The sequence below is a fragment of the Globicephala melas genome, chromosome X (assembly GCF_963455315.2).
Source record: "Globicephala melas chromosome X, mGloMel1.2, whole genome shotgun sequence".
NCBI classification, from domain to species: domain Eukaryota; kingdom Metazoa; phylum Chordata; class Mammalia; order Artiodactyla; family Delphinidae; genus Globicephala; species Globicephala melas.
Window position 1 is genome coordinate 1,981,760 of NC_083335.1, and position 26,048 is coordinate 2,007,807.

General features: G+C 55.7%; 1 protein-coding gene and 1 pseudogene across 2 annotated transcripts; both read left to right on the plus strand.

The window, feature by feature from the left end:
* The first annotated feature begins 8 nt into the window (after positions 1 to 8).
* Positions 9 to 25,340, plus strand: BCAP31 (B cell receptor associated protein 31). Of its 2 annotated transcripts, none has more exons than XM_030850436.2 (8): positions 9 to 132; positions 1,099 to 1,233; positions 2,692 to 2,792; positions 7,129 to 7,276; positions 21,809 to 21,944; positions 22,821 to 22,941; positions 23,717 to 23,817; positions 24,984 to 25,340. In XM_030850436.2, exons 2-8 carry the CDS (start codon positions 1,142 to 1,144, stop codon positions 25,020 to 25,022), a joined length of 738 nt encoding a protein of 245 aa, XP_030706296.1. In that variant the 5' UTR covers positions 9 to 132; positions 1,099 to 1,141; the 3' UTR covers positions 25,023 to 25,340. The 2 variants fall into 2 exon arrangements, with proteins under 2 accessions (XP_030706296.1, XP_030706295.1); XM_030850435.3 differs by lacking the exon at positions 9 to 132 and adding an exon at positions 434 to 584.
* Positions 5,631 to 5,731, plus strand: LOC115849325 (U6 spliceosomal RNA; annotated as a pseudogene).
* Positions 25,341 to 26,048: the final 708 nt, after the last annotated feature.

A 26,048-nucleotide genomic window follows, 5' to 3' on the forward strand; every position in this document is an offset into this window, starting at 1 on the left:
CTCGCGGCGGTTGGGGGCGGGGCGGGACCCGGCGGGCGCTTCCGGTTCCGGCTGCGGGGAAGGGGCGGGGCCGAGGTTGAGGTGGGAGAGTTCGGCGGCGACGGGGCGTGACGGTTGACTGTGGGAAACTCGGTGAGCGAGCCCGCGCTCCCGGCCGGGTTCCGGGGTCGCCGAGGTGCCCCGGCTCCTCGACGAGGAGGGGAACGGCGGGCAGCGCGGCGAGGCCCGGGGCGCGGGGCCAGTGCCGAGCTGGGAGTGCGAGGGCAGGGCCGGGCAGAGGGAAGTCGGGGCGGCGGCGGGTGGAGCCGTCTCCGGGGGCGGGGGGCGACGGCCGAGTCCATCCGGAGGAGCCGCCGGGGTGGGGCTTGGGAGGGCGTGCCGGGTCGGGGCCACGTCGGGGTTTCTCTGGAGCGGGGTGGACGCCGTGGCCGACCTGGGCGGCCGGGAGGGGCTCCTCCGGCTTTTGAGGAGACAGTCTTCTAGAAGTTTCTCTGGATGGGGCCGTGAGGTGCAGGGTCGAGACCCGCGTTTGTCCTTGGCCCCGACTCCCGTTCTCTAGGAGTCGCTCTCCGGGGCTTTCTGAGGTACCCCGAGCCCTTCCGCCCCTTCGGAGGCGGACGCAGTGGTCGGGAGACCTTGGAGCCCCGCTCCTACCCCGGGAGGGGCTGCTGGTTCTCTGTGGGCCCCGATGGGAGGGCCGCGGGCGCCAGGGCCCCTTGGCTTCCCCGGGGGACGGGAGCGCCGCAGCTTCGGGAGAAAGCGCGAGGGCGTTATGGAGACGGGGGCTGGGGTGTGGGGGGCGGGAGCGTCTGGCGCAGCGCTCCCCTCGGCGGGCGGGGCGGGCCCGGGCCCGCGGGGCTGCGAGGACGGCCTCCGGGCTCCACGGGTTTCCGATTCCAGACGCTGCCCCGGTTCCGCAGGCGGGAGGAGCCTCCCGGACTCCACCGGGAAGGAATTGTCCGAAAAGGCGGCTCTGGGTGTGTTAGCGCCCAGACTGCCGGGGCTCGAGCCCGTGTCAGCCAGGCCTTGGAAGGCTCTGAGGTCGGGTGCGGGGGCCGCCCAGCTGTCACGACTCCCGTTTTTTCTGTGCTCCCGCAGGAACAGGCTCACATCTCCCCGTTGGAAAGCTGCTAGCAACACGATGAGTCTGCAGTGGACTGCAGTCGCCACCTTTCTCTATGCAGAGGTCTTCGCTGTGCTGCTTCTCTGCATTCCCTTCATTTCTCCCAAAAGGTATGGCCCGTGGAGCGCGCAGGCGAGCCAGGGAGAGTTGCTCCGCAGCTTATCCCTGCAGAGTTGGTGGGCCCTGGAACTGAGGCCGGATGGAAACAGGTAGAACCTGTCTGGGGTAGGGGTGGCAAGGGTTGCGTTGATTATCGCCAACCTTCCCCACAGTTCTGCTCTGTCACATCTTGCCGAGTTCCTTTCCTGTGCGCCCTGCCTTCTGGTCTTCAGAATGTCCCAGAGGGGAGAAGACCTAGTTATGGTTCTGGGAATGATGCCCTCCTGCCACCCCCTCGGGGGCCCTGGCGTTCAGGGGATGGCATTGTGGGATCTGCAAAACTTGCATCACGGGGTCACGTTGCCATTGATTTGGTGACTTCTGTTCTCTTAACTAGTCTCACTGGCATTGCGTAGTGCCCTCATGAGCATTACTCAGCCTATGAAGGCTGGAGCCATGTTTCTTTTCAATGAACAGAGGACCTGTAGAAAGTTAACTGGAAATTAATTTTAATTACATTTATTATATGAACACGTTTGGACTTAAATTGGGGCATTACAGATGAGGCTGTGTTTTTATGGATGTTTTTTTAAAAGCTCTTTTTTAATGAAAAAGTGAAGGCCCTGTTGTGATGTGATAGAAAGTATACAACATTGCTTAAGGAATATTCTTGACAAAAGCGAGATGTGAGTCGCCTCGTACAGTTCACAGGAGATGCAGAACAGAGGCCTCCTTGGAGCTGCAATCTGGGAAGCTTTGTAGGACAAACAGTCTGTTTTCTGCAGACAGTAAACTGGGAAAGAAAAAAGAGCAAGGGAAGAGGGAGCCTATAGAATAAGAGAGACTTAAGATACTTACCAACTAAATGCAGAATCAGAATCTTGTCAGGATTCAAACAAACCAACTAAAAATAATTGTCTCAGTTGGACTTTGGAGTTCTGGCTCTGGAGTTCTGATGATGAGAGATCTTGTTGATATTTTTGAGGTCTGGTGATGGCATCGTGATTAGTATTTTGGAAGGCTCTTCTCTGATAGAGCTGTATCCTGAGGTATTCATGGAGGGAAACGAAGAGAGGTCTGCGGTCTGCTTCATGGTAATGTAGGGTGGTGGGAGTCTAGGTGAACCACGATTGGTCAACGGGGGAAAACAGTTTAAAGAAATGTGTACGTGGCAAGCATTTTGATACTACAGAGGGGAAAGTAAGTTTCCCATTTCCCTCCCCAGAGCCTACCAGTGTTTAAGACTGGTTTTCTAGAAATTTCTATACACGGACATGTATCTTTTTTTTCTTTTTAACACTCTTGAATGGATGCCATAAATTGGAGAATTGCAAGTGGCTGAGGCTGAATCTGTATGGGATATTCAGCCGCTGGAGACGAGTGCAAAACTGTATTTCTGTTCACAGGGCCCTGGATCCCAGGCGTGCGTTCTTTCTCTTCAGGCCTTAGCCTTTTTGTTTTCTTCACAGATGGCAGAAGATTTTCAAGTCCCGCCTCGTGCACTTGGTAGTGACCTATGGCAACACCTTCTTTGTGGTTCTCGTCGTCATCCTTGTGCTGCTGCTCATTGGTGAGTGAGCTGTGGCTGAGGGCAGCTACCTGACCTAGACCCTTTGACCAAAGTAGCCTCTGCTGCAAAGCCCCGTGCCATGTTCCGTAAGCAGTGTACAGCTTTGGCTTCTCAGAGACAGACCACTGAAGGGCGCCTGTCTTTCTCTTGGGGGAGGAGGCTCCTTTCATGCACAAAGACGGCGATACTGGCTGCTGGCAGGGCCCTCACTTTGACCGGCGGCCTTTGTGTACCTGGCGATGACCACCTCATGTCTCAGGCAGCTCCTCACGCCCTTCCAGAGCTGAAACCAAGAGAAGCTAACTGGCTCATGCTGACCTTGGTCCAAGTAGTGCTGCTCCTTGGGCACTTAGCAGCGTCAGTCTCTTCCTCAGTGCCTGAAACAGGCCTCAGATAGGGGACTGAGCTACCAAATAGATAGGGAGCCAAGCTGGGAAAGAAGCCGCCATGTCCTGAAGTATACGGGGGGCAAGAGGTCTGATAGCATATCTAGGGGGCAAATCCCAGACCTCTCTGGATCTGGGTCAGACTTCAGGTTCCTCGAAGTCCTTCCAGTTCTGAAGTTCTATAAACCCTGCATTGAGGTACACACCAGCAGGGGCTTGAAAGATGAACAGGGGTGGGGCCTGAGGCCAGGTGGTGGCATGATTGTTTGGAGACCCGAGGAATCAGTATAGCTTTCATCTGTCTGTTAAATGTGCCTTTTGCTGCGGTAAGTGATCAGTACATCCCCCTGCTTGGTCTCCAAAGTATTGGCTCACCTCTGCCATAGACAGTGGTCCTGTCTCCAAGGTGCGATGCCTGCTTAGACTCAGAGCACTTCTGTCTCCCTGAGTCCCCAGCAGAAATGTGGCAGGGGGTGGGAGGCCAGGGAGCCATAGTTCAGGGGAATGTGCAGGGCTCCACCCACCAGCTGCAGCATTAGGCGTGTCTCCTTCCTGATGTCTCGGGGCCTGATGGGATAGGTTCAGGCAGGACTGCCTCTGGACAGGTGAGGTGCAGCCTATCCATTCCCAGCCGTGGAGGGTGGGTGCCAGCTGCGCACAGACCTCACTGTTCTTGAAGTACTTGGTAAGGCCCCAAGAGGCAGCTCTTTCCAATCAGGGTTCTCTCCCTGAGCAGCCTCTGAGTCCAGAACAGGTAGGGATTATGCGTGTCTTCCCGTGAGCAGGAAAGGCCAGGCTGCAGGGTTTTGGAATTGGGTGTGTGTGCTTTTGCTTTTGGGTGTGGGCTGGGGGCAAGAATTGGGGTGGGGAGGGACCGTGCTGAGGGTGTTCACTTGGGGCCTTGCCCCTCTGCAAACCAGACTCCACGAACTCTCCTAGTATGGCAGAGTGGGCCGGGGGGGCCCTTTGCAGAAGGCAGTAGTTGGCAAAGGTGCCATTCTTCTTTTTTGGGGGTCAGGGAACTACCTGGATGTTCTAGAGAGACGTCCTGCTATGATGATAGGCTGCTTTCTATCCTAAGGGTAAGAAGCATAATCTAGAGAGGCCTACCTAAATAAGTTGTTAGCTAGTAGCAAATACTGGTGACATAACATAACCAGCTAGAAGCTGCAGGCCTGGCTGGCCCCTAGCCATCACTGGGAGGGGCCTAGGGCACATCTCACTGGGGGAGTGGGCTTAATGAGGGTCCAGGGTCAACTACCCTGGGCTGGAGGCCTGAGATAGAGGGCAGCACTCTGCTGCGTGACTTGGGCTAGTTTGGCCCAACGCCCCCATCCCCGGTCTGCTCTCTGCCATCAGCCAGAGGTGGTCCTGGAGGTGCTGGGGTTTCTGGATGCAGAAGACAGTGTAGGAAAACATGGTTTTTGTTTGTTTAAATCACAAAAATAACACATCTTTAAAAGTTCACAAATTCAACCTAGAAAGGTAAAGTCCCCCATAATCCCATGTCTCACAGGTGAGTATTGTTAAAAGTTTATGGTATGTTTCCACAGGCATTTTCTATGCTGCCGTCTTTATTAAACTAGTACATACCCTTTTGGCTTGGATTCAGATCACAGTACACACTGTTTTGGATTGTGCTTTTTCCACTTACTGTATCTTACGCTTTTTTTCTTATAGCAGTCTCATTCTTCTTAAAGATTGGGTAGTATTTTATCATATGGTTATAGTGTAATTCCTTCTTTATAGGCATCCTCATATCATTGCACATATATGCAAAACTTTCTGTAGGGTAAATTCATAGAGGTGGAATGAATGAATCCAAGGGCATGAACATTTAAAATTTTATGTCTTAGTTTGGGCTGCGATAGACCATAGACCGAGTGGCTTAAACAAAAGACATTTATTTCTCAAAGTTCTGGAGGCAGCAAGTCCAAGATTAAGGTGCTGGCAGATTCAGTGTCTGGTGAGGGCTCTCTTCCTGGTTCATAGGTGGCTGTCTTCTTGCCATGTCCTCACATGGAAGAAGGGACAAGGGAGCTCTCTGGGGTCTATTTTATAAGGGCACTAATCCCATTCACGAGGGCCTCGTGCTCACTTCCCAGTGGCCCGTCTTCCTAATACCATCTGGTTGGGGGTTAGGATGCCAACTTAGGAATTTTTGGGGCCAGGAACACGCAGTCCATAAAAAGCATTGTTGTCCTGGTTTATATCCCTGCCAACAGTGTTGAAAGAGGGCTTGCTTCATGGTACAGATGTAACACAAAAACACCAGTAAAGGAGGACAGATTTTTATAATGTAAGATCAGCTTAAAAAACAAGCAGTCTCAAACCAGAAATTAAGAACCAGACAGTAGCCATACAGTGATACTTTAACCCTCTCCCATGGGGGTCCATTAAGAGCCCTCTTTAGGTAGCTCTTTACGTACTGACTTAAAAAGATGTCTCAGATGTTCACTTTGGCAGCACATATCCTAAAATTGGAAAGAGAGATGATTAGCATGCCTCCTGCACAAGGATGGCACACGGATTCATGAAGCATTCCATGTTTTTTAGCACATTGTAGGGTATACAGAAGTAGAAATGTTGTACACATGAAATTTACATAATGTTACAAATCAGTGTACCTCAAGAAAAAAGAGATTTCAGGGTTGAGGGAGAAAAGCGGTAGGTATGGGATGGTTCCATTTCTTCTTTTTTTTTCTTATTTTTTTTAACGTCTTTATTGGAGTATAATTGCTTTACATTGTTATGTTAGTTTCTGCTGTATAACAAAGTGAATCAGCTATACGTATACATATATCTCCATATCCCCTCCCTCTTGCGTCTCCCTCCCACCCTCCCTATCACACCCCCCCATCCCGCCCCCTAGGTGGTCACAAAGCACCGAGCTGGTCTCCCTGTGCTATGCGGCTGCTTCCCACTAGCTGTTGTACTTTTAGTAGTGTGTATATGTCCATGCCACTCTCTCACTTCGTCCCAGCTTACCCTTCCCCCTCCCTGTGTGATGGTTCCATTTCTATTCCACAAACACATAGATGTGAATACACGGGTGAACCAGAGCGCTGTGTGGCCAGCAGCAGCTCTCCAGAGCAGAGGCTGTTCACCATTCAGCAGGTGTTTGTGTGCCCCCTGTGCGCCTAGCACTATGCTAGGCCCTAGGGGTATAATAGAAAAGATTTCTGCTCTCGTGGCGTTTGTAGTCTAATTTGGGGGAGATGGACAATAAACCTGTAATTGGGGTAATTTCAGATGTGTGTATTGCAAAGAGAATGACATCAGGTAATGGGACTGAAAATGACTGCTTTTTAGCTAAGCTGGCCACATGTAGCAGGTCCTGCTGGAGGTGATTATGTTATGGGATTCTTACTCCTTCTGCATTTCTGCTATGTTTGAACCTTTGATAAGTGTGAATTTCTCTTGTAATCAGAATAAAACAGTTTAAATAATAAAATGGGTTATAAAGCTTAGAAATGAAAACCCTTGAATCTCTAGCACGCATGCTTCAGGTCTTGACTCCTAGGCAGCTCATGCCTCCCTAGCGGGCATTTCCATAAACAGGAGTACCCCGGCTTATCAGTTGGATGGCCCATGACCAGCCCAGTTTGAGATAAACAGAACCAAACATTGGGGGCACCATGGGAAAGGGGAGCTGCCTCTGTTGCTGGCGATGTCTCAGATTCGATGAGCATCTTGACGCGGAGAGCAGGCTCATGGCCTGTGTAGAATGGGTCCGGGGGTGACGTGAGAAAAGCTGGAGGAGAGAGTAGGTCCAAGGGCAGCGCTTCTGACAAGGCATCCCCCAAGGTGTGTACAGAAGGGGGATAGCAGGGGAGACAGATTCGAGGGAAGCAAGACTGCCCCAGCTCATGCCGCCTGTCTTACCTGGACAGGCCAGCCTAGTCTGAGCGGGAGCTAAATGCCCGTATCTCTTCTCTGCTCCGCCACAGATGCTGTTCGCGAGATTCGAAAGTACGACGACGTGACGGAGAAGGTGAACCTCCAGAACAACCCCGGGGCTGTGGAACACTTCCACATGAAGCTTTTCCGTGCCCAGAGGAACCTCTACATTGCTGGCTTCTCCTTGCTGCTGTCCTTGTGAGTGGGGAGGGCTGGGGGACTGTGAAGGGACCTAGCCCATGACTGCCTCCTCAGTCTGTGGCCTTGAACTGGAGGCCCTTTCTGTGTTAGGGGAACCACACAGTTTCCCCAGAGGCCTCTGATTTTTCTCCTGACCTCCGGAGGCAGCATGGAGGGTGGGAGCGGGCTGACTAGAAGGTCAGAAGACCACGTTCTGGCTCTGCCGTAATCTGCAACACGTTCTTTTAGGACAAATGTCTTATCACCAGCTCGCTTTCTGTACACAGAGTGAAGTAAGTGACAGGCGTTACCCTCTTCTGGGAGAGGCTCTTTGGAGCCCAGCTTAAAAGGGACCAGTTGAGGGCTTCCCTGGTGGCGCAGTGGTTGAGAGTCCGCCTGCCGATGCAGGGGACGCGGGTTCGTGCCCCGGTCCGGGAAGATCCCACATGCCGCGGAGCGGTTGGGCCCGTGAGCCATGGCCGCTGAGCCTGCGCCTCTGGAGCCTGTGCTCCGCAACGGGAGAGGCCACAATAGTGAGAGGCCCGCGTACTGCAAAAAAGAAAAAAAAAAAAGGGACCAGTTGAACAGGGGCTTTTTGTGTATGGGGTCCTGTCCTGAGAAGAGTGGGCAGAAATGGCACGAAGGGGCTGAGACCGACCCTGTCCCCAGGGCCTTCCCAGATGTAGACCTGTCTGTCACAGGAGCATGAGGCCTATTGGAGCCTGGGGGCCAAGGGCTTCCGGAGTTATTGGGAAGAGTCTACCGTGAGGTTACTGAGAAGTAGGGTCAGTGTATGGATTCTTGGGCATTGGAATGACTGGGTTTCAGTGTTTCAGAAAAAAAGTCACTTTCCATAGTTGGAAAGTGCCGGGTGGTAGAGCTGGAAAGGGCTTTTCAGGGGGATACATTTGATCACAGGAGTGATCTGCAAGGCTGCTGTCTTCCAACTTCTGAGAGTCAGGAACTGAGAAGGCTGGGAGGAGTTGGACACATAGCTTAGAGTTTTAGGGTTTCAGGAAGCTCCAAAAAAGAAGTATGATCTTGTGGACTGAGACTCTTCTGACTGCTCTGCTTTTGTGATCTCTTCCAGAAGGAGATCTCCAGGGCAGGTATTATCTGACAAGGCCAGGGGACAGTGGGTAACAAGGTGTACCAGACGAGTGAGTGTGTGCTCAGCTCTGTCCTCTCTGCGACACTGTGAAGCGAGGTGTTCCAGCTTAATTCCTGCAGTTGACTTTAAAAAATTGACATATAGCACAAATGGGCATCTGGTTCTGTGAGTGTTTGACAAATGCAGAGTAGGATAACACCACCACCACCGTCAGGGTACAGAGTAGTTGGCAGTCTCCTAACCCAAACAGGTGAATTCAAAGAAGAGCAGTCCTCATTTATACCTCGGCTGTTCCTGAAGGGACGCGCGGAGACTGAGAGAGGAGAGTGAGATTTGGGCCCACAGGTCCCATGCTCCCTCACAACCCCACTCTGTGCTCTGTCGTGTCAGCTGCCTCCCTCACTTTGCTCTGACCTCTCCATTTGACAGGCGTGTAAGGAAGGCGTCATCGAATTCCCTTTAAAACATGTCGGGCATAGTAACTTCTTGGGCCTGGTTGTTCCAGCAGCCATACATCTGTTGCCTGTCCATCTTAGCTTGCTGTGCCTGCCATACCCTCCCGTGTCCCTCCTGGCCAGTAGCTGATCAAAAAAAGGATGTGAGGTTGGTCTTGTGTGACTTCTTAGAAAAGGAAACAGTGACCCCAAGGATCAGTGTGGATTCATCAGTTGCCCACAAATGAGCTGTTTAATTGTTTCTAGAATTTTCTGAGATGATATACTCCTCCCTAGTCTAGGGGTCAGATCCTGTATGGCGGCCGTGGCCCTTGAGGAACTTCTCTATTTGCATGACATTAACCATCCAAGAAGAAAAAAGATTACGTGTGAATTCTCTGGCCGTCCAGTGGTTAGGACTCTGCGCTTTCACAGCCGAGGGCCTGGGTTCAATCCCTGGTCAGGGAACTAAGATTCCCACAAGCCGCGCAGCATGGCCAAAAAAAAAAAAAGAAAGAAAACAAAAGCTTATCGTGAAGACTGGATGGCCAGGTGGCCTCGCCTGTGTGCGTGTGAGCTGTTTGGGTTCTGGTTCTGCTTGAAGTCAGTAAGGACTTTAATAATTCTTCATAATTCAGTGGGCCTTTATAAATGGAAAAGGGCAGCCCAAGAGAGATGGAGCGGCCTGAGTTGCACAGGTTCTAAGTGGCCAGCCCGAGCTCACGCCGAGTTCCGACCCTCTGTTCAGATGCCAGCTAGTGTGCATCGGAGTGAGCAATTGGTGCCAGATTGTTGGTGTATAGCCTGCCTCAGACCATAGACTGGATAGTGGGCTGCTTTTTTCCCCTGGATTTTGGTAGGAAGGTGCCTGGATCAAGTACACGATCTGTACATCAGTCTTATTAGTCTAAGTTTTAGGAGTCCAACGACTTTAATCTCTTAGCTCCATTTGTACATCTGAGGATTATTAAGTAATCTGGTAGTCTAAAACCTTTGGAGGAAGTTGAGGCTTTAAATAAACATAAGAAAATACATCCTCTAAAATGCTATCATAACCACTGTCGACACATACGTTTGTTAAATATTTTTCTAGACTTTTCTATGCCTAATAGCAGCTACCACTTGTTAAGCGTTCAGTATGCCAGGCACACGTTAATTTTTATAGTAGCTCTGTGAAGAAACAACTGGGGTTCAGAGACCCCAGTTCCCAGAACTAGTCATCAGCAGAGCTGAGAATTCAGACTTGAAGTGATGGGACCTCAGCAGCCACATGCTTCTTCAAAACAGGGTCAGGTTGTAACTACCACGTGGGAACATGGGTCTTCCATTGAGTTTGTCATTAACATTGTTCTAGGACACCCCATCTGTTGCCAGCATTCTTAGGTGTCTACCAATTCCCCGCTGGTGAACATCAGGCCGATCTCCCCATTTTTCTGATATCATAAACAGGGAAAACCCCTCTCAATTGTCACTTTGCGTGCCTCTCAGCTAGACCGCCTGGTACTCTTCAAAGTGTCTCTGCCCCTCTTACTGTCTGTCTTTTTCTCATCTGTATTTGTGCAAGTCTCACTTGCAGGTACTGGCTCAGTCCCTGAACCCCTGTAGGCTGTTTGGAAAAGAGCACGTGGATCAGGGTGGATGGGTCAGGAGTGGCCAGAGAGAGGGTGGAGGGTTTTGAATGCCAGTTTCAGAGTTTGTACCCGAACTCTGTGTGGTACAGCACTGAGTTTTTCCAGTGGCGCTGCGCCATGGTCAGAGTTGCGTGTTCATACTTGGCGCCTGGGGTGGAGTAGAGCAGGAGAGCCTGCAAGCAGGGGGACCAAGTCAGAGGTCGCCGAACTGAGACATGCTGGTGGCCTGAACCTGGTTTCAGAGGTGCTGGTGGAAGAAAGGGGAGGAACTAGTGGAGATGCCAAGCCTCTGAGGTTGAGGTGGTGGTGGGTTCTCCTGTGGGCGCCCACAGAGTGGCAGCACCCAGAGGAAGGCTGCACACCCACCCGCGTGGAAGGAAGGGAGCCGGTGAGGCCTGCTGGAAGGAACGAAGAAGCCGGGGGAGAGGAGGGCGATGACTGCACCAAGGGGTCGAGGAATGGGCGACAGGGAGGTGCTGGCCGCTCCCTGGAAGTGAGATGGAGGGGAATGAAAGCAGATGCAGGGAGAGGCAAGACAGGGGGAGAGACAGCAGGTTAGTGGGTGAGGGGACCACAGAGGCAGAGAGCAATGCTCAGAAGAGAGGCTGGGGGTGGCGCTGGTTCCTCATGGGGCTGGGGTCAAGAGCACATTGGGGGAGAATTCCCTAGCTGTCCAGTGGTTAGGACTCTGCGCTTTAGCTGCTGAGGGCCCGGGTTCAATCCCGATTGGGGAACTAAGATCCCACAGGCTGTGCAGGGCGGCCAAAAAAAAAAGCACCTGGGGGGAACCTTGAGCAGCCCTCATGATTGAAAACAGGGGCCCCAGGCTTAAAGGACACATCACGTCCTTAAACAAGTCTGTACTTCCCTGCAACAGTCTGCTGGGGAGGGGCAGGGGGCAGGGTCTGGGCTTTTGTCTTGCGTCTGCTTCGTGGTCGCCCTGACGTCGGGCAGCTTGCTACCTTCCCATGTCCTCACGCTCCTTTCTCTGTGGGCTGGGCCCCAAAGTCTGAGAACAGCTGTCTCTACTTAGAAACCTGGGGGTGCTCTGCCTCTTTTTTTTTGTCCCATGTGATCCCCTGCTCCTGTGTTTTCCTCTTTTAAATTGCGATAAAATGCATTAACATCAAACTGGCCATCTGAACCATTTTTAAGTGTACGGCTCAGTAGTGTTGGGCCCGTGCGCACTATTGTACAGGCAGCCTCCAGAACTCTTCATCTGCAAAACTGGAACTCTGTCCCCACTCCACAGCCAGGGATCTCACCTCCTGAGCCTCTCTTCCTCGTTCCCCGGGGAAGTGCTGCCACAGTGGGGCTGCGTCATCCCAAGTAGGCTTCCTGCCGCTGGCTTTGGTCTCCCAGCCTGTCCACCCTGCCCCAGCCAAGTGACCTTTCTGGCATGTAAAACCGACTCCACCACCCCCTGCTTCCAGTGCCTTCAGAGCACCTTTGGCATCAAGGCTTGAAACCTACATCCTGCAGCCCTCTGCAGTCTCTGCTTCGGCTGCCCCGTGTCGTGAACCAGCCTCGTGGGTCCCCTTCCCTGAGTATTTCTGTGGCCTCTGCCTGGAACCCCCCAACTCTTGTCTGCTGGTCTAGCCAAGACCTCCTCTTCATGCTTATTTGGGCCTTCCCTCCTGATTCTGCCGTGCAAGGCCCGTGCTGTGCTGTGGGCTGGCTTACAGAGCTGTCCTCCAAGGGCCCCAGCGGCCTGTGAGGGGCAGCGTGGGGACCTGGGCTCACCCCCTTTAGTCTGGTTGACTCTGTGCCACCTTCACCTTAGGGACTGAATGGAGTGTCCTGGGCACACAGGGACAGCTTCAGGCCCATGTCCAGGTTGAACTCATCGAACTGCTGTGTCGAGTGTTTTAGATTGGATGCCCAGCTCTTCAGGTCTCCTGAGCTCTGGCAGCAGGAACGCCGGGGGGTGGGGGCGGTGCTCGTGAAGACACATGTCTGGGTGCCCCGCGGATGTGGATGTGGATGCCGTTGGTCCCAGCATTGCGTAGCGGGCCTCTGGTCTGTGATGGGTGTGGCGCAGGGCACTGTTTAGTGTGGACTCGGCAGCGCGGGCTCTGTCTCGCGGGCTCTTGCTCATCCGTTGCCTTAGTGCCTACTTCCCTGCTCTGGGAGCGCCTCTGGCGGGCATCCCTCTGGAGCTACAGGTGTGGCTGCACAGCAGCTCTTGCTGGGCTGAGTTTTGCATGTTCTGAGAGCAGTGCTCTGTTTTCTCCGCTTTTGCTAAAATGTTACTGGTCAGGACCCAAGTAGTGGTCGCCATCCAGACCCAGGAAGGTCCACCGTTGTGCGTGAGGCCCCTCGATCTGTAGTGACCTGAACTTGGTCCACAGTTAGCTCTTGTTTTCTGCCTACCTCTCTGGGGCTGGGTTGTGTCACCACAGTCAGTCCAGATGGAGCTGCCCGTGCTTTGCTACAAAGTTCCTCTGCTTAACCACCAGTGACTTGGGGGCTGGGTTGTCTCCTGGAAGGTGATCGTGCCCTTTAAACTGCTGGTGAGGCGGAATCCATCCAGACCCTCTGGGGTGAGCGGGACGTTCTGCTCTGCTTTCTTTGCTTTTGGGTCAGCCCTGCTTGCTGCCAGCGTTCAGCTCTGCAGATAGTTGGTGCCCAGGCGGCCGCTGGGGCTTGTGTTGATGGCGAGACAAGCCAGAGCCACCGTGTCCACGGAGGCCACGTGGGTCCAGCAGGCGAGGATGAACGTCCAGCCGGGGCTCTGCCGCCTGCAGTGGCCACGGGGCGCTTTCTTCCCTTGCCCAAGGGAGTATAACAGCCCATGGTGGTCTTGAGAGACAGATGGGCGTAGTGAGAGTGGACTTTGGAATTGGCTGGGTTTGGATTCTGGGTCTGTTACTGTCTAGCTGTGTGATCTCGGGTAAGTCACTTAACTCTCCGGAGCCTTTTTCCTTACCTGTTGCGCAGGGGTTGAGGATGCCTCTTTCGAGCACTTGGTGTGAGGGTGGAGGTGACTTGGGTTATGTTCTCAGCATCATGCCTGGCACGTGGGGAGTGCTTAATAAATGGTAGTTGTTACCGGCATCACCCCAAGTAGTGAGAGAGTTTCGTGGGATTTTTCCCACTCACGTGGTAGGCTGTGCTGGGCCTGGGTAGGGAGTTGAAGAGAAAGCTGGTGTTGGCCTTCAGGGGTCTTACATTCCAGGCTGGGCACAGGGTGGGGAGAGTGGGGGCGGGAGAGCAGAGTGGGACAGAAGGACAGAGAGGACGGGTACTGCAGCCAGAGCAGAGGGTGGGGGGAGGGCTGCCCCAGGGAGAGGCCAAATAAGGGTTGGAGGCGGCCAAGCCAAGGAATCCTCAGGGCCCTGGGCATCCGGTTCTCAGCACTGGAGGCAGCATAGAAGAGCCAACCCCCTGTGGTGTCACTCAGCTTCAACATGAGTGTCTCCCTGGCCAGTCTCATTTGATTGCCCCCTTCCCCATTATTCTCTGGATTATTTTGAAACGAATCCCAAATATTATGTTTACAGGCAAAATAATATTTTGGATTATCGCTTGGAAAAGAGAGGGACTTTATTAAAAAACCGTAAGCATACTAGCATCTTGCTTATTACAAGAACCTTACAGTAATTCCTTAGTAACCAACTCAGGAGTGATTGCTCACGTTTCCCAGATTACTTTGCAGGTTTTGTTTATGCTTTTTTACTGTTTGTTTAAATCTGTGTCTAGATAAGGGAACCTAAGGGGTTTTTAAAATCTGATGCTCAGGGCCTACCCAAAGATAAAGTGATTTAAGTGGAGGACTGACCTTAGAAGGCCAGGTAAAGGGATTTTTGACCTTTGTTTCCTCTTGATCCGACGATCCATCCATCAGCTGCCATCATTTTCTTTCTTTTTTTTAAAATTAATTAATGTATTTATTTTTGGCCGCATTGGGTCATTGTTGCAGCGCGCGGGCTTTCTCTAGTTACGGCAAGCGGGGGCTACTCTTCGTTGCGGTGCGCGGGCTTCTCATTGCAGTGGCTTCTCTTGTGGAACACGGGCTGTAGGCGCGCAGGCTTCAGTAGTTGTGGCTCGCGGGCTCTAGAGCGCAGGCTCAGTAGTTGTGGCGCACGGGCTTCGTTGCTCTGTGGCTCGTGGGATCTTCCCGGACCAGGGCTCGAACCCGTGTCCCCTGCATTGGCAGGTGGATTCTTAACCACTGTGCCACCAGGGAAGCCCTGCCATCATTTTCTAAGACTACAAATACAGTAGTGCTTCACAGCTCAGCACTGGGTAAGAGCCTTTTCGATAAGTCCGTTGATTTCTAGTCCCCCCCCTCCCCCAGCCAAACTCACCCCAGCTACTAGTGTGCTGGTGTCCTGTGGGTGCTGGGCCCAGGAGGGGGCTCTGATAAAGGGGGGACCGTGTTAATGCGGGGGGAGTTGCTACGAAGAGGCCATGGAAGACCATCTGACACGCATTGGCTTCTTTTAAAATATGGATTGTTTGCTCAGCTACTGGATTTTGGCCGAAGAATTCTCTTCATACTCTAAAGGCAAATGGTGAATGACCTCTTTGGGGCAGGGTGCCAAACTACAGGGGTTCAGTCTTCCTGATTCCAAGGTCATCGGAAGCCTGATGTTCCAGGAGGGCCCCTTTCTCTGAAGGCAGAGGGTAGGGTGAGCGGAGAGCAGGGCTGGAGATGGGAAGGGCGATTGGCTCCTCCAGCCCAGCGCCATGTGACCAATTGCCTGCAGGCTGGAGACACTCTCGCTGTGAACAAATGGGGCTGGTGTGACTGAGGAGCTGGATTTTTCATTTAATGTAATTTTAATTTATTTGAACTGAAAGGACCTCTGGTGGCCTCTGTATTGGACGGCGTAGCCAATGCCACCTCTCGTTCTTTGCTTTGTTGGTTCCCCAGCCCGGGCCAGGCCTATTTCCTGGGCTTTTTCCACAGCACATCGCCACCGCCTGCTGGTGACACTGCCTTGTTGCCTTTGGACTGGAGTACCACGTGGGGCACATCTGGGGGTCGACAGCTCCCTCCTTCCCATCCCCTTGAAGTAGCCAGGGGGCCACCAGCATATTTTAGCGTTGGAACATCTGTCTAGGTTGTCTGGCCTCTTTTGGTTGCTCTCTGTCCCCCAGTTTATACAGAATCCCTCTGCTCCCTGGTTTCAAGAAGGCAACGTGACAGGCTCGCTCCTGTTCGCTGGTTCTCTTCAGCTCTAGAGGGCCCCCCGTCCCCGCTCCCTCTAGCTGGCCTTGCTGTCCCCAGGGTAGATAGGCACCACCTGGGCTTAAGCTGGAGTTGCTGCAGGGCCTTGGCCTTTCCTCGACCCTGGCCCCCTCCCATTTTGTCCGAACTCAAGGGCTAAGAGGAAGGCCGAGCATGTGTGCTGAGATGTACTCCTGAGATGGATGGGGGCAGCCCTTGAAAGATTTTCCCTGGATCTTTCTGAGTAAACTCTCCTTCTTCCCATTCTGCTGCCTCCTTATTTTCATGACTCCAGACTCTGTAGGGTGAGAGTTTCCTGGGGCGGCTTCCACCCTGTTATTACTGGTCTGCTTTGTCCGAAGTTTTTGCTGGGGCAGCACCTGGCTTTTGGCTCCTCGCCACGGTGGCCACCTCCCCACGCCGCCGCGCCGCCGCCTCCTCAGTGTTTTTTTTGCTGGCGAGCTGGGCCGAGTTCACCCGGAGTCCACCTGCCACCCTGTGGAGCGGCGCCAGAGGCAGAGCTGTAGTCAGCCTGGAGAGTCAACAGGTGGCGCTGTGACACCAGCTTCCCGCTTCCCCAGGGCAGCAGGGTGAGGGGAGTTGCCGGCCCACCTGTCTCGCTGCGGGGCCCTGAGGGCTGAGTGACCCGAGGGCGTGGCACCTGGGAGATGCCTGGTAAATGCTAGTGGGCAGGATTGGCAAGGGGGGGCCACAAGCATAGAATATTCCTTTTGGGACTTGGGAGGACCCTCCTCCTTGCTCTCGTCCCACTTCCTGTAAAGTCCAAGTCTGCCTCCCCCTGTTCGCCCACAGGAGGGAGACAGGATCGGTGTAAAGCACATGTGAAACCACGTCTCCATAGCTTGATATGGTTGGCTCTGTTTCTCCTGCCGATCCTTGTTTACTCAACGTTTTATAAAAGCATGAAAGCCCCACTCAGCGTCCAGAAACATCTTACCGAGAAAGCCCAGTTGAATTCAGGTATTTGGGGATGACGTTTGTCTGCCAAGGGCACATCTGGATTCTCTTACGGTTCGTGCACTGACTTCTCTCCCAGTCGCTGGGTGCATTTAACCCAGACCGTGGCCCCTCTACCAGCCCTGAACCTTTGGGAAATCCCTTCGGCTTGTGGCTTCTCACCTGTTGTCCAGAAATGGCTAGAAATAGTTACCTGCATAACAGTACTTGGACAGTGCAGCCGAGCACGGTGGAGGATGGCCAGCAGGAGTGGGAACAGCAGTCCATCAGCCTTCTCTCTAGGCTGACATCTCTGGGCTGTTGAAATTTGGAGATTCTGAAGCTCAGCACCTTCCACCGTATGCCCTGCTCTGTCCTGGGTCTCGGTGGAGACTCAGAACACTGAGGGGACAGACACAAAAAGGGCACATTGATGTGCCTGGGAGAGGGTGGAGGCTCTCGGGGAGTGTTGGAGCTGGATCTTGGGTGAATTGGGGACAGGCACAAGAGCATGGGGCCTAATGTGTGAGGGGCACTAAGAAGTTCTAGAAGGCCAGCTCCTGGGCAGGCCCGGTCGGCCGTGCTAGGGAATGCTGCTCTTGGCTTAGCCGGGGGCCCTGCAGGGGCACCCTTTGGACTTGGGCCGGGGCACTGGGCTTTGCCCCCAGCTTTGGTGATGAGTGTTTTCCCAAGTGCCTATTCAGCTACCGCTGCAGTCACAAGCCTGGCTGGCTCATCAACACGGGTCTGACATGGCGCCTTCCTGCTGCTGTTTCTCGTCACCCTGTTGCTCAACTGACTGGCAAGCCCCGCCCGTGTCTGCCTGTGTCCCCCTCTGTGCGGCTGGGCCGAGGGAAGGCTGAGTTTGGGGAGAGCCAGGGCCGCAGACTCACATTCTGTCCTGGCCTGAGGTGTGGCATCACACACATGGGGGACGGGGGGGGAGTCATCTGCAGGGTCCCTTCCCAGTGGACCAGGTGGGGGGGCGTGTAGAGGTTGAAGGTGCATTCCCTGGTCTGAAGGCATTTGTGGCTGGGCAGCCAGTTGAGGAGCAAGTGACAGTGTGATGCGGGGAGATGATTGGGAGGAGAAGAGAGGAAGAACCGTGCAACCAGATGAGGGGGCACAGGGGCTGGTGTGGGAACATGTGGAAGGGGGACCTGGGAGGTTCAGGAGAGGCTTTGAGGGGAGAGTGGTAATGGAGCTAGGTCTTTATTTATTTTGGCTGCATTGGGTCTATCGTTGCTGCACATGGGCTTCTCTCTAGTTGTGGCGAGCGGGGGGCTACTCTTCGTTTCGGTGCACGGGCTTCTCATTGCGGTGGCTTCTCGTTGCGGAGCACGGGCCCTAGGCGCGTGGGCTTCAGTAGTTGTGGCTCGTGGGCTTCAGTAGTTGTGGCTCGTGGGCTTCAGTAGTTGTGGCTCGTGGGCTTCAGTAGTTGTGGCTCACGGGCTTCAGTAGTTGTGTCTTGTGGGCTTTAGTAGTTGTGGCTCACGGGCTTCAGTAGTTGTGGCTCGCGGGCTTCAGTAGTTGTGGTGCACGGGCTTAGTTGCTCCGTGGCACGTGGGATCTTCCCGCACCAGGGATCGAACCCACGTCCCCTGCACTGGCAGGCGGATTTTTTAAAATGTCCCCTTTTTTATTTTTAAATTTTATTTATTTTTAATTTATTTTTGGCTGCATTGGGTCTTCGTTGTTGCAGGTGGGCTTTCTCTAGTTGCGGTGAGCGGGCACTCCTCTTTGTTATGGTGCGCGGGCTTCTCATTGCGGTGGCTTCTCTTGTTGTGGAGCACAGGCTCTAGGCTCGTGGGCTTCAGTAGTTGTAGCACGCGGGCTCAGTAGCTGTGGCTCATGGGCTCTAGAGCACAGGCTCAGTAGTTGTGGCGCACGGGCTCAGTTGCTCCACGGCATGTGGGATCTTCCTGGACCAGGGCTCGAACCCGTGTCCCCTGCATTGGCAGGTGGATTCTTAACCGCCGCGCCACCAGGGAAGTCCCCTGGAGCTGGGTCTTGAGTCATCAGCGAGAGTTCTCAAAGAGAAGGGGAGACACCCCTGCAGACTGGTGGGCTGACGTGCAGTGACAGGAGATGAGGCAAGTGAGGACTGGCGTGTTCAAGAGCAGCCAGTGGTTTGGTGTTAGTAGAGCAGAGGGCCATGCGGGTGGTGAGGGGACAAGAGCCAGCTCGCAGAGGGCTGTGTGCCAGCCAGAACAGTGGGCGTGCGTCAGAGCGATGGAAGCAGAGGAGTGACATGATCAGATTGTCTTGGAGAAAGATCACTGGCTTTCCTTGGGGGCATGGATTGCAAAGCTGTATGGTGGAGGGTAGGGAGGAGGCCACTTAGGAGCTATTAAAGTCACCCAGGAAAGAAGGAGTGAGGCCACAGGGATGTCTGGGGCCCAAGGTGGCGTGCAGGCCCAAGAGCTTGGGTAGCTCAGTGACGGCGTCCACCATGGCGCGGTGCAGGAGCAGTTGGCCTGTCATGGATGGGCTGAGTCAGGCGTGTCTCGGGGCCATGCAGGAGCCACTGGTGAGTCGGCAGCTGGGTGTCAGGATCTGGCTGAGATAAACCCCTGTCGGGGGGTGGGATTGGTGGGCGGTGAGGGTTGCTTGAGGCAAGGGTAGGGGAGAGTTCCAAGGGGGTGACCCGTCAGCTGTGCCAAGTGCTACAGAACGAGTGCCCCAAGGACTCCAGGGTGCTCCTTGGATTGGGCGGTTAGGGCACCGGTGATCATGCTGGTGGCATGGCCAGGGCAGGATATAGGTTGTTGGTGGTTGAGGAATGGAGGAAGAGAGGAGGGGCTTGGGCTGGTGGGAGGCAGAGCCTTGAGGGGCGAGGTTCCTGGAGGGAGGAATTACCCAGAATCGTCTGGGGCTGGGTTGGAGGAACAGGTCTAACAGGAAGGGAGAGGAAGGGGATGGATGGCGTGGATGGATGTTGTGAAAGACACGTGGTCGGGGAGGGGCATCTACCCTAGACGCTCTTGCCCTGCACTGAGTGGGAGACCCTGAGGGCAGGCAGGGGGCTGAGCGGGTTGAGGTGGCGGGAGGCCCCCTGGACAGCTCTTGGCGCTGGGTACTGCGTGTTTGCCCGGGCTCTTGTTGGCAACCCTGGTTCTCCATAAGTGGGGATGGGCTGGGACGGCACCGAGGAGAGCTCGGCCCCTGCTGTACTGCTGTGGTCCTCGCTGCCACCACCATCCTGGGCCTGGCCTCCCTGGGTAACTGGGGCGACAGCTGTGGTGGCTCACGGTGCTGCTGGAGTCCTGCCCCATGTCAGCCGCCTGCCCAGCCTCGTCGGGCGGGGGGGGGCAGGCGAAGGGGGAGCATCACCTTTGGGCTTGTCTGCTCCATCTTTGCTGGGTCTGCCAGGTGGCACATGTGCCCTCCCCCCCCAACCCAGTCTCCGGCTGGGAGGAGCAGCCTCCTCCACGTCGTCAGGATCTGCTCAGAGCTGCCTGAGCGCCCTGTGCTTGCGAGCTTGGGGCTTAGTCAGACTTGCCTTTCTTTCTGGGCTCCCCCAGTGACTGCCACTCTGCCTGTGTGACTCAGGCACGTTGCTTCTCTCTGGCTCCTGGGGCACTCGGGAGCCCCCTCCACCTCCAGGGCTTCAGCCCGGTGGGGGGCAGGCTGGTGGGCAGTTGCGGCTGAGACAGGGAAACCTGAGCCCTGGGCCACGAGGTCTTGGTCGCTAATTTTAGAGAGCACATGTCACTGGAAACTCTCCCTTCCTGCCAGGAACCAGTAGCCTGGCTCTCCCGGTCCTGACAGGGGCCCCTGGAGCCGCTCCCTAAACCAGGAAGCGTGATGGGTGCCTCACAGCCCCTGCGAGCCGCTCCCCATCCGGGCTCATTCCCAGCAGGGGCTCTGCCAGGGCCTGGCCAGGGAGAGCTGGGCGCCTTGTTTGCTCTCCCATCCCTCCCTAGTCCCCTCGTCCCCTTGGGCCTGATGAGCAGCAGGTGTCCACAGGAGCCCTGCAAAGGCCAGGGAAGACGGCTCGGAGCAGGCGGCTTCAGCTGCTTTGTCTCCTCTGAGCGAGCACTTTGTTGTGGAAACGCCCTACACATGCTGAGTCCTCCCCTCGTCCCCGGGGCCTGCCTATTCTGCACCCTCCTCGGGGCAGTGGCTGGCCAGGCCCGTCCCAGACATGTGGGGAAGTGCCCCCACTGCCCCCCACTGTGAGTCCTCCCATCCTCTCTTCTGCCAGCTAACATCTCAGGGCAGGGTGGCTGTCGGGAAATGGAGCAGCGTGTGCTCAGCTGCCACGTGCTTGCCTCTCGTGGCTGGCCTGAACCTGAGATGTGTGCCTGGGCCCTGATTTTTCATTTTCTGTCCCCCTTGCCTGGGGAAACCTCAAGGTGGTGATGTTTTCTAACAGGTGTGGTCTGGCAGCTGCCTGTAGACTGCATTTGGGAAGGGGGTGAGGAGAGAAGGGTTGTTTCCATCTCTCTCATTTGGTCCAGCTAGTGGTTCCCTGGAAATCAAGAACATGTAGTGGTTGGCAGCTCAGGCCTTGGGGTCAGACAGGCAGGAGTGCGGATTCCAGCCACATTCGTCTCTGGCTCTTGACCAGTTGCTTCAGCATGCTGAGCCTCCACATCCCCTCTGTGAAACGGGGGCAGTGGCAGCAACTGTCTCACAAGGCGGGCTGGAGGATTCGGCCGGCCCTTTGGAAGCCCCCACAGCACTGGCTGCTCTTGTGTGGTGTGTTTGTTTGTTTTGCTGCATGGCATGTGGGATCTCAGTTCCCCAACCAGGGAACTGAGATCCACGCCCCCTGCATTGGAAGCACGGAGTCTTAACCACTGGACCACCAGGGAAGTCCTGGGCTGCCCTTGTTTATCAAGGCGGGCCCAGCCTCGCAGCGAGGAAAGTGGCAGCATGGCTGCTTTGGCACGTCCAGGCCCTGCCCTGTAAAGTGCCGGGTTCGAGGCCTTTAGGCTGTATCTAGGCGTGGCCCCTTGTGTCCTATCAGGCTCCTGCTTCCTGTGCCTTCTGGGCTGGAGGAGAGCCCCAGGGCTGTGAGCGGCCTTTTGGGGGCACTAGTAATCCTTCTGGTGGCAGAGGACAGCTCCTGGCTCCATCTTTCCCCTCACGTTTGCTTTGCCTCCCTGGCAATCCAGAAGGACAGGTCTAGGCTGCAGGCAGGTATGGGGTGGGAGCAAACGAAAGAAGTTCATGCTAGCCATCTTTCCCTCTTTCTTTTGCTCACTTCTCCCTTCTTTTTGTAAACAATTACAGCTTGCTTAGACGCCTGGTGACTCTTATCTCCCAGCAGGCCACGCTGCTGGCCTCCAATGAAGCCTTTAAAAAGCAGGCAGAGAGCGCTAGTGAAGCGGCCAAGAAGTACATGGAAGAGAATGACCAGCTAAAGAAGGTGAGTTTGGCCTTCCCGACCCCCCCACGTGACATTCTTTATGGGCCACAGCAGCTGCCGTTAGCCTATCAGGCTGGGAAACGTGCAACACTGCTGTTGCCTGAAAAGCGGAGGAGTTGGGTGGAGGGACGAAGGGGGTGGGTACTGGAGGGGTCTGGGGGACGCGATGGGAAGGGGGGCGCCCTTGCTGCTCTCTTGCCTCTACCCGCTGTGCATCCAGGCCAGACTCTTCCCTGATAAACTGACTCCCTAAGGAGCCGAGCCCTGTGCTGTGCACATTGGGCAAGTTAGCACAGAAGAACACAAGATAGGATAGGACCAATCTTGGTCCCCTGAGGATTGCTATCATCTGGGGACGAGGCGGGGCAGTCCTAGAAGGCTTGTCAGAGGAGGTGAGGTGTGAGCCAAGCGGGGAAGGAGACGGATGGACTTGGATTCATAGGCACGATAGAGTCGGATGGGCAGGGGTGAGTTGGGGGCTCCTCGGCTGGAGTGAGCTGTGGAGCTTGGGGAGAGGAAGCGATGGCATTGGTCAGTTGGGGGTCACTGGCAGCAATCCCCAGATGACAGCAAATGGAGTCGTTGGATGGACTGGTCAACTTGGAGGAGCTGCCGAGAAAGGAGGCAGGGCTGGGGGCCAGGGCAGGCAGGGCGTGTGGCTTGGGAGCTGTAGCAGGTGGCCCTGCTGGCCTGGGCTTTGCCTGGTGGCTGGGAACAAGCAGTGGCCCAGTTCTGTGCTGACATTTCCGAAGGGGCAAGTGCCCAGGGCAGCTTGAGGAATCACAGCTCAGTGGGGAGGACGGAGCTGGACTCCTTCCCTCCTTCCCTCCTCCTTCCTCCCTCCTGAGTAACCCAGGCCCTTGGCACTGTTCCTAGGAAGCTGCCGGTGGAGTCAAGTTGGATGGCAGGGACGCTGAAGTGAAGGTGGAGGAAGAGAACAGGAGCCTGAAGGCTGATCTGCAGAGGCTGAAGGACGAGCTGGCTGTCAACAAGCAAAGTGAGCACTGTCGTCGGGTTGCCCGCGGCCCCCAGAGCTCGGGAGCCTCTGTCAGTGGCTGCCACCCCTCTCTTGCCAAAGTATTAATAACAAGCTCACACGCAGGCTCAGGAGCTGCGTGAAAACAAACAAATGGCTCCTTGCTCGTCCAGCCCAAACACAGCCGGGCTTGGCCCCAGCCGGTGGGGCTTAGTGGTTTAGCAGTGCACTCAGGGTCCAACCGAGGAGGGCCCAGGAACCCCAGAGGCTAACTCCAGAGCATCTCATCCAGCACCAGGCATGGGGAGTGGCGCTGTGTGCCTTGTCACCAGGGGCCTGGTGGGTGGGGAAGGAAAGGCTGCATCAGAGCTGCTTGAGATGTTCCCATCTGCTCCCTTCCTGAAGGCCTCTCTCGACACACCTCTCGTTCTCAGCTTTGAGGCTGGGGTTCTGCTCCCTGCCTCCTGCTCTTACCCCCAACCTTTTCAAGATGTTTACCCCATGCTGTCAGCCTCCCTGCGGTCACCCCTGCTGAGAGCCATGCAGGGTCCCTCCATTAAAGGGGTTGGGGGGGCGATCCTCAGTGTTCTCCCAGCTTTGTTGGCCAGCCCTTCCCCACTTTTGGAGGCTTTCAAGGCAGCTGGCAGAGGAGCTTTCTTGAGAGGAGTGGTCTCCCAGACACCCTCACTGGGGACAGATTTGGGGCGGCTGCATCTGCTGTCTACAGCAAATGGTGTTTTTCTCCCTAATCCTCATCTTTTAATTTTCCTTCCTTCACCACTTGCATCATCCCCAGAACTGGAGAAAGCTGAAAATGAGGCTCTGGCCATGCGGAAGCAGTCTGAGGGCCTGACCAAGGAGTACGACCGCCTGTTGGAGGAGCACGCGAAGTTGCAGGTCAGCACGCTCAGCTCGCTCTGTTGGAACCGAGCCCCCCGCACCCTGCGCAGGCGCAGAGCAGGCCTCCCACTCGCTTAGCCTCAGGGCCAACGTGTCCCCTTTGAGAGGCCTCGGCAGCAAGCTGGCTGCTTTCTCTCCCAGTCCCCCTTTTTTCCTTTGTTGCCGCTGAGTCTGGGGCCAGCATGGGCCCAACAGCCGGAACCCCTTCTGGAGCAGGAGGGGTGTGGCCTGGCAGATGGCAGCCACTTACTAAGGTCGCCTTGGCAGTCGGGTCAGCCCTCTGCATTGTGGGCCTGCCCAGCCTTGTGCCCAGCATCAGTGCCCTTGAGAAGAGCTCCTTCCCTTACATGTACCCCTGGTCCATGGTGTGGTTTACTGAAGGGCCCCATCAAGTACCGGCCAGAGACGTGCAGGGGAAATTCCACTGCTGGCTGCTGGCCTTCCCTCCGTAGGGGCTGCGGGGTGATGTGAGGCCGAGAGCTGGGGACATCACAGCCAGCTCCCACCCAGTAGGTCCGAGTCATTGCCACCACCTCCGTCCGCAGGCCCGGTCTGAGTCCCCAGGCTACCTGCGTCTGGAAGCTCAGGTGGCCTGGAAATTGGGCATGAGGGCTAGGAAAACACCCCTAAGTTCTGATGGTTTGATTCAGTGCTTGGCGGCCTGAGTTTGGGCACCGTGGAAGGTGGAGAAGGAGGGCCCAGCCCCCAAAGGGGGACCAACAGCTTCAGTGCAGGGCGGGCTCACTGGCAGGACCTGTGGAAGGTGTGCAGAGTTGGGAAGAGCCTGAACTGGGACTTGGAAGGGACTCAAGTTCGGAGGCAGCCGTGGGCACGAGGGTGGGTGTGAGTGAGGCCCAGGAGAAGGTGGTGCTGCGGGGTTGGTGCTCTGAGAAAAGAGCGACAGCAGAGGCTTGTCTCCCCTCGCCCCCTCGCCCCACGCCCCCACCCGGCTGGAGTTAGGGTTACAGCCCTCGTGGAGTGGGGCCACTCCCACCCTGGCAGACTGTGAGGTGCTGCTGGTGGGGGGGTCCCTTGCTCATCTGACCGCCTGGCATCTTCAGAAAGGGGCACCCCACTGGGCCTCTGGGGTGGAGGGGCTGGAAGGCGAAGGGGAGGAGTATGCCTGCCAACCCACTGCTTTGCAATTTCTGTCCCCTTTGCAGGCGGAGGTAGATGGCCCCACGGACAAGAAGGAGGAGTGAGGGCCCCTGCTCCCCGCCCGTGGCTGGCTGCTTCCCGAGAGCCTGGTCTCCCTCGGTACTTCGGCTCGCTCCCTTCCGCTTCCGTTCCCTCATGCCGCTTGCAGTTCACGCTCTCCCAGCATTCTGTAGGGGACTCAGTTCCCACCCAGGATGAGTAAGGCTGTGGCAGGTCTTGCTTCCCGCTGGGTTAAGCCCCTTTGTGTTGCGCATTGATGCTCGGGGCTCCAAGGCCCCTTTTCTCTGGTCCTGCAGGAGGGCAGGTGGAGCAGAAAGAGTAGAATTTCTCTTGGGGCAAAATAAACGTTGTTGTGTTGTGTCCGTGGTGCGTGCGTATAACTGAGGCCGCAGGGAGACCTCCTTGTGATCCCTTTCTCTGGAGTGGCTGGGAAGGTGGCGGCAGGCAGCTCGGACAGAGACCCCCGCTCCAGTCTTTGCCCTGGAGGCCTTCCAGACATTTTGTCTCCATTTGTTCAAACCCCTAAAGGCTCCCTCATCCCAGGCTGGGCGCAGGCTCACACTTGCCCTCTCTGCCACTCTGCCTCCTGCTCCCTAGGCCAGGCCCCGCTTTATGGCCACGTGGGGTGTGTCCATCCTGTCGGTCTTCCTGGGGGTTGGCTGCTGGGCCCGGGGAAGCTTGAGAGGCAAGGTAAACCGCTGGGGCTTCCGGGTGGCAGACTCGCCTGCCTCCTCTGGGTCCTGTTCATCACATTTAGGACAGATAGAGCATGGCAGAGTGCCACCAGTCACTCCCTGCCCCACCCCCTCCCGAAGGTTTGCAGGATGACCTCTGACTAATGCTGGCAAGAGAGGAGACTTGCCCTTGGCAGTGACCTGCGACTGGCCCAGGGCAGAGCGAGGCAGTGGGGAGGGCCTCCGGGCGGGTAAAGTGCTCCTCTGCCACCTGCGGCCCGTGAACATGTAGGTGCACCGCCCTGATCGGACAGCCTGCTCTGGCAGCGGGCTCCCCCTTGGTGGCCCCCTGGGCTGGCTTTGGCAGGTGGCCGCCATTGGGCAGGCCGTAGTGCT